This window comes from Echinops telfairi, unplaced genomic scaffold, assembly GCF_000313985.2.
Source record: "Echinops telfairi isolate 266 unplaced genomic scaffold, ASM31398v2 ScPeMD7_37;HRSCAF=141, whole genome shotgun sequence".
In the NCBI taxonomy this organism is placed as follows: Eukaryota; Metazoa; Chordata; class Mammalia; order Afrosoricida; family Tenrecidae; genus Echinops; species Echinops telfairi.
The window spans coordinates 132,042-137,328 of record NW_022103935.1 but is presented as its reverse complement, the minus strand read 5'-3'; the positions used below and the strand labels follow the sequence as shown (position 1 = coordinate 137,328).

General features: G+C 61.9%; 1 protein-coding gene across 6 annotated transcripts in view; it reads right to left on the bottom strand.

The window, feature by feature from the left end:
• The window catches only part of PGGHG (protein-glucosylgalactosylhydroxylysine glucosidase), a 5,979-nt gene extending 2,272 nt beyond the window's left edge, over positions 1-3,707 (bottom strand). For 2 of the 6 annotated variants that reach the window (XM_045290444.1, XM_013008449.2), the window contains exons 1-8: positions 3,605-3,707; positions 2,779-3,050; positions 2,268-2,478; positions 1,548-1,983; positions 930-1,049; positions 537-668; positions 245-356; positions 90-162 (exon numbers count right to left, since the gene is read on the bottom strand). In XM_045290444.1, the coding sequence (XP_045146379.1) occupies positions 90-162; positions 245-356; positions 537-668; positions 930-1,049; positions 1,548-1,983; positions 2,268-2,478; positions 2,779-3,037 (1,343 nt within the window). In that variant the 5' untranslated portion in view covers positions 3,038-3,050; positions 3,605-3,707. Of the gene's footprint in view, positions 1-89; positions 163-244; positions 357-536; positions 669-929; positions 1,050-1,547; positions 1,984-2,267; positions 2,479-2,778; positions 3,051-3,284; positions 3,429-3,604 lie in introns of all 6 variants that reach the window. The other 4 variants (XM_045290445.1, XM_045290446.1, XM_045290447.1 and 1 more) reach the window with 4 other exon arrangements.
• Between the last annotated feature and the right edge of the window lie 1,580 nt (positions 3,708-5,287).

Genomic DNA, 5,287 nt, shown 5'->3' with positions numbered 1-5,287 from the left:
TGGTAAGGTGGTGGTGGGCTGTTGTGGGGTGGGCAGGAGGAGGTGGTCCCTCGTAGGAGGGACAGGTGGAGGTGGGCCCAGGGCCTGACCTGTTCTGGACCAGGACGTTGCTGTACACGGAGTTGTTAACGCCTGAGTGGAATTCATCTGGGGGCATGACTCCTGGCGACAGGAGAGCAAGAGGACCTCAGGGTGGGCCTGGGGAGCCACCCTTGGAGCCTGCCTCCTCGCCCGTGGCCCTCACCCCTCAGGTGGAATTTGTCCTCCTCAGGGACCCACTCCACTCGGCTGCACCAGAACTCGGCCACAGCACTGACCAGCTCCCAGCCTCCGGCATCCCGGAAGAGCTGCTCATCCTGTGGGGCAGGGGGACAAGAGTGGTCGGGGCCCGGGGCCTGGGGCTCCTGCCACAACTCACTGCACTCCTCCCCAAGTGCCCCCTTCCCCCACGCCTTTAAGGCTCAGAGTCCCCAAACAGAAAGCCCTGGTCATACCACAGGAGGCTGAGCCTCGGGGGCAGCATGGGGGCAGCTCACCTGGGTGGCGTGGTAGTACAGTTCAAAGGCCAACACAACAGCCCCGTTGACATGCACCTCCTGGACCCCGTAAATGTCTTCAGGACAGACCTCCAGGCCGGAGCCCGCACTCTCCCAGGCAAACTTGGCTCCCTGCAGAGTGGCGCCAGCCTGAGTGGGTGGTCCACCCTACCTGACTTGCTGGGTCACCACCCCACGTGTAGGGTGGATGGAGAGGGGCTCTCCTGTCTCTGGGCCCCTCAAGCAGGCTGAAGCGCTGAGTGCAGCATCCTCACCTGCTAACACCCCCATGTGCCAGGTGCACCACAGGGTGGTGGTCTGAGGGCAGGGTGGGGCTGTGGTCCTACTTCCTCCCTCAGTAGTGGAACTGCCCCCCAGCCCCGCCGCTGTCACCTGGTAGCCCAGGCTGAGGGCGTTCTGCAGGGCCCCGGGCAGCGTGCGGATGCGGTACTGCAGGATGGCCCTGGCAGCCTCGGGGTGGAACGCCAGGACATTCGGGAACATCCAGAGATCCTGAGGGCAGGCCGAGGGCCCTTAGTCTAGAAGGACCCCCACCTGCCCTGGCCAAATGTCAATGTGCATGCAGGGAAGGGCAGCAAGCTCCCACCACCTTTGCTTTCCCAGCTGCTTCCCAACACCCACCCAGGCTGCTCCTGCCCCTCTCAGCATCCTAATCTGCCTAGGGTGCGGCCAGAACCTGGGGAGGGGTGAGAACTCTCTGAAACAGTCTGAGGGGCCAAAGTGCCAACTTGAAGTGTTGGTGTGACCCAGGTTCCAGCCTGGTGGTCACCCAGTCCTGTGCCTCCACCTGGCAGCTGCTGCCCTTGTTACCCCTGCTCCTCTGGTCCTTGCACCAGACTCTCTGCCCAGGTCCTGAGGAGTCTGCTCTCAGGAGAACCCCACCCCTGGATATGTGAGCGGTCCCCCCCGGCTCCCAGCCAGGTGGGCCAGCTGCCTGGGCCCCAGGACCCTCTGCTCTCTGCCTGCCCAGTCGGGGTGCAAGGTGCGCACCTGGTCCCAGAAGACGTGGCCCCAGTAGCACTGGCCACGGCTACCGTTGGAGAGCCCCCCAGGGCTGAGGCCGTGGCAGATGGGTGCTGGGGCCCCAGGCTGGGGCAGTGCGCTGAGCAGGTAGTAGAGAGCACCTCGCAGGGCCTGGCGCAGCCGCAGGGGCCCTGCCACGTCCAGGCCGCAGCCTGCCCAGAGCCCCGCCCAGGCCTGTGCATGGGTCCTGTACAGCAGGCTCCCATCCCGCAGCCGCAGAGCCTCCTGAAGCAAAGCTCGGGCCTCTGCCTGGCTGCCACCCACTGTGGTCAGGAACTCCCAGACCCTGTTCTCTTCGCCTTCCTCCAGGGTCAGGGCCTCGGGCACAGGCGTCCACAGCATGTGCACCTCCTGCTGGTGCCTCCCAGGCTGCTCCGGGGTGAGCGTGCGCCCATACAGGCACCTACGGGCATGGGTGGTGGGTCAGGGACAGGGTCTTCTGCCCTTAGGCCGACCCCTTCACCACCCCACTCCAGCCCTTTCCTCTGTCCCCTGCCCTCCCATCCTCTGATCACTCCCTGCAGCTCCTCACCCTCACCCTAACCCTCCCGCTGCACCCTCCTAAGTCCCCTCCACATGTCTGTGCCCCCTGCGTTGTCACTCCACTCACCCTGCCCTGAGCCCCCCCTCACTGCCCTGCTGCCCCTTACAGCCTCTCCCTGCTCTCCCCGCCCTCTGTGCCCTGACCGAGCTCCAAGAAAGTCGGGGCCCAGGTGCAGGTCCAGGTCTGGGCTGTCTGGGGAGAAAGCTGCCCGGAGGCGCACTGTGACGGGCTGGCTTCCGGCAGCCACGCGCTCAATGGACACGCTGAAGGCCAGGACACGGGACAGTGTGCGGTGCATGTAGATGCGCTGTGAGGCTCGGAAGCTGGCCGACTCCATTGTGTGCAGAAAGGAGCCTGTGGGGTGGGGGCCTTGGTCATCTGGGGAGGAGTGGCTGATCAGGAGACCAGGGCCAGCCACCCCTACCCCTGACCACCACTCCGATCCCTCTGAGACGGTTTCCCTGTCTGGAGGGTTGCACACAGGACCTGACCAGAATGTACAGAGAGGAAAGGGAGCTAGACCCATGTCCCCCACCCCAACTGGGTCTCCAGAATCGCCTTTGTCTTGGGGTCCTGAGACCCTGTGGGTAGCGTTGGGAGGTGTTGGGATGGGAGTCCCTTAGGAGGGGGGGAGGACAGTCAGGAAGTGGCCACCTGTGTTGGTGTCCAGGGTGAAGGTCTCATCCAGCTGCTCCCCTGGTTCTGCAGGGGCCTCCAGCCTGACATTAAGGGGGCAAGGCAGAATGGCCCGGTGCGTGTCCCCCCCAGCCCCATTGTACACGCCGCTCACATGCAGCACGTCATGGTACACGCATGTGCCCAGGTCCGTGCTGGTCACCGGAGCCCAGAGCCGGGGGTCGCTTGGCAGAGCGCGTGCAGTGAATGTGGTGGCATCCTCTCCTGTGCCATCCATGGAGAGAGCTGGCCTGCGGAAGGGCCTGGCTCAGAACCCCCAGTCCAATGGGCCTCCCTCTCTGGCACCCATGGACCACCCCCCAACTAAATCCACCTCGGACCTGGCTGACGTCTCCAACACATGGTGCAGTAGGGCCCGAGCACACCCTCCACCCCCACCCACCCAGGAGACACCTCGCAGCCCCCGGACCCCTCCCAGAGGCTTCCTGGCTTCCACCCTGAGTCCCAAGAGCTGCTCAAGTCACCTGGTCTTGACCACCAGGAGGAACTGGGGCTCCCTGCCTGTTGTCCAAGCTCCCACCGCAGGACCGAGTGAGACCCTTTGGGGGGTCTTCTGACTGCTCTTCAAGCTGTGCCCAGGAGCCCTGACTCCCCACCCTTCAGCCTTGCTGTTGGAGGGAAGGCTGGAGGGTCAGATGGGAGACAGATGGGGGCCAGGCTTGGGGGCTGGGGTAGGTGTATGGTTTTCTTGGGTACCAGGGACCAGGCCACAGAAGGGAGAGGCCCTGGGCTGGGGTCACTCAGGGTGGGGGCCAGGCTAGGGGGGGCAGAGGCCGGGACTCACCCGCAGCTGGCCTCCTGCTGTGGACACCGGGAGGGAGGCTGGGATAACCAGGGGCCAGGAGACACCCTGCCCAGCTAGAGCCTGAATCGAGAAGGAGGCGGCTAACTCCCTTCACCAGGAAGGCCTGAGGTGCCCGCCCCCGGAAGGCGGCCCGGGAAAGGAGTGGGCAGGGCCAGGCCCTCGGCCGGGCCGGATGTCTGCACAGGCTGGTGGAGCAAGACGCCCCGAGAAGGGGGGTAGGGTCCACAGTGGGAAGGCCTGAGGGGCAGGCAGCTGGACCTGGTGCATGTTGTGGCCTGAACTGGTTAGGTGACTCTACTAGTGGGATTTGAGGGCACCCTCGGGCCCTCTGACCGTGCCCCAAATCACAGCCTGCTTTGTCTTCACTATTGATCACCCCCAATCAGAAGCACCAGTCGGCCCAGCCCCCAGGAAACCCTCCCTGCCCCACCCCTCTAGCCCTGGTGCCCTCCACTCAGCCCTCAGCCTGCCCCTCTCTGTTCTTCTGTTCTGTCGGGGCGGCATCAGCCCCACCCGGCAGTTCTAGCTGCTCCCTCTGCAGCCAGAGTCCATTCTACCCGAGTCCCGCCCTGCTACAGCCTCAGGCAGACTCACGCCTAGGTGACCAGAGGGTCCAGTCCAGCAGTGCCAGCCCCTCCTGCCCCTGCCTTGGAGCACTGACCTCATCTCCTGGCCCCTCCCACACCAGCCTCCTCTGCAGGGCCCAGCTCTTGCAGGAAGAGACCCCGACTCCCACCCCACCCATATCCTCTGCATGTGCTGGACACTGGCCTTGGGGGCTCTCGAGCTTGCTCATCGTTTCTCTCTCAGATGTCCTTCTTCATCTGGCCCCAGATCACTCTATGCGGAGGCCCTCTGGTCCCCACTGCTTCCCCACCTCCTCATCACACTTCCACTGTAAGCTGGACCGGTTCTTTGTGGAGCACACATGACCTTACTGTGTCACTTTCCCGTGTATCTGCTGCACGTGTTTGTGTATCAGGTGTGTACTTATTGTGCCATGTGTGTCTTGTGGTGTGTGTTTACTGTGTCTCATGGGTCTGTAGCACACGTGTATTGTCAGTGTGTCTGATCATCATGTGTGTGCTAATTGAATCATATGTGCCTTATATCGCACACATTGTGTCACCTGTGTATGTAGTGTATCGTGTGTTTTGTGTATCACAGGTATATCGTATCACGTGTCTTGTGTACTTAATATGTAGCACATGTTCTTGTGCATCACATGGATTTATGTTGCATCACGTGTCTGTATCCCGTGTGTATTGTATGTGTCCCTGTCTTATATGTAGTGCATCATATGCTTGCATCATGTATCCCAGGGTGTCACATGTTGCATTAGTCAAGGTACTTTAGAGAAACAAATCCACAGCAACTCATGTATAAGAGAGTTTTATGTAAAAAAAGTGTGCATCACGAAAACATCCCAACCTAATGCTGTCCAAGCCCACAAGTCCAACATTAACCCAACACCAGTCCACAAAGTCCTCCACCTCACAAAACAAGAGGCAATGATGCCAACTGCAGGAGGAAAGCTGAGTCAGTGAATGGATAAGCATCTTAGCAGTAGCAGGGGTCTCCACACGGCTGCTCCAGCACCCAGGGCTGCATCGGGATAGGTCCATGTGGCTTCTCCTTGGGGATGTCTTGGAGGAAGTCAAT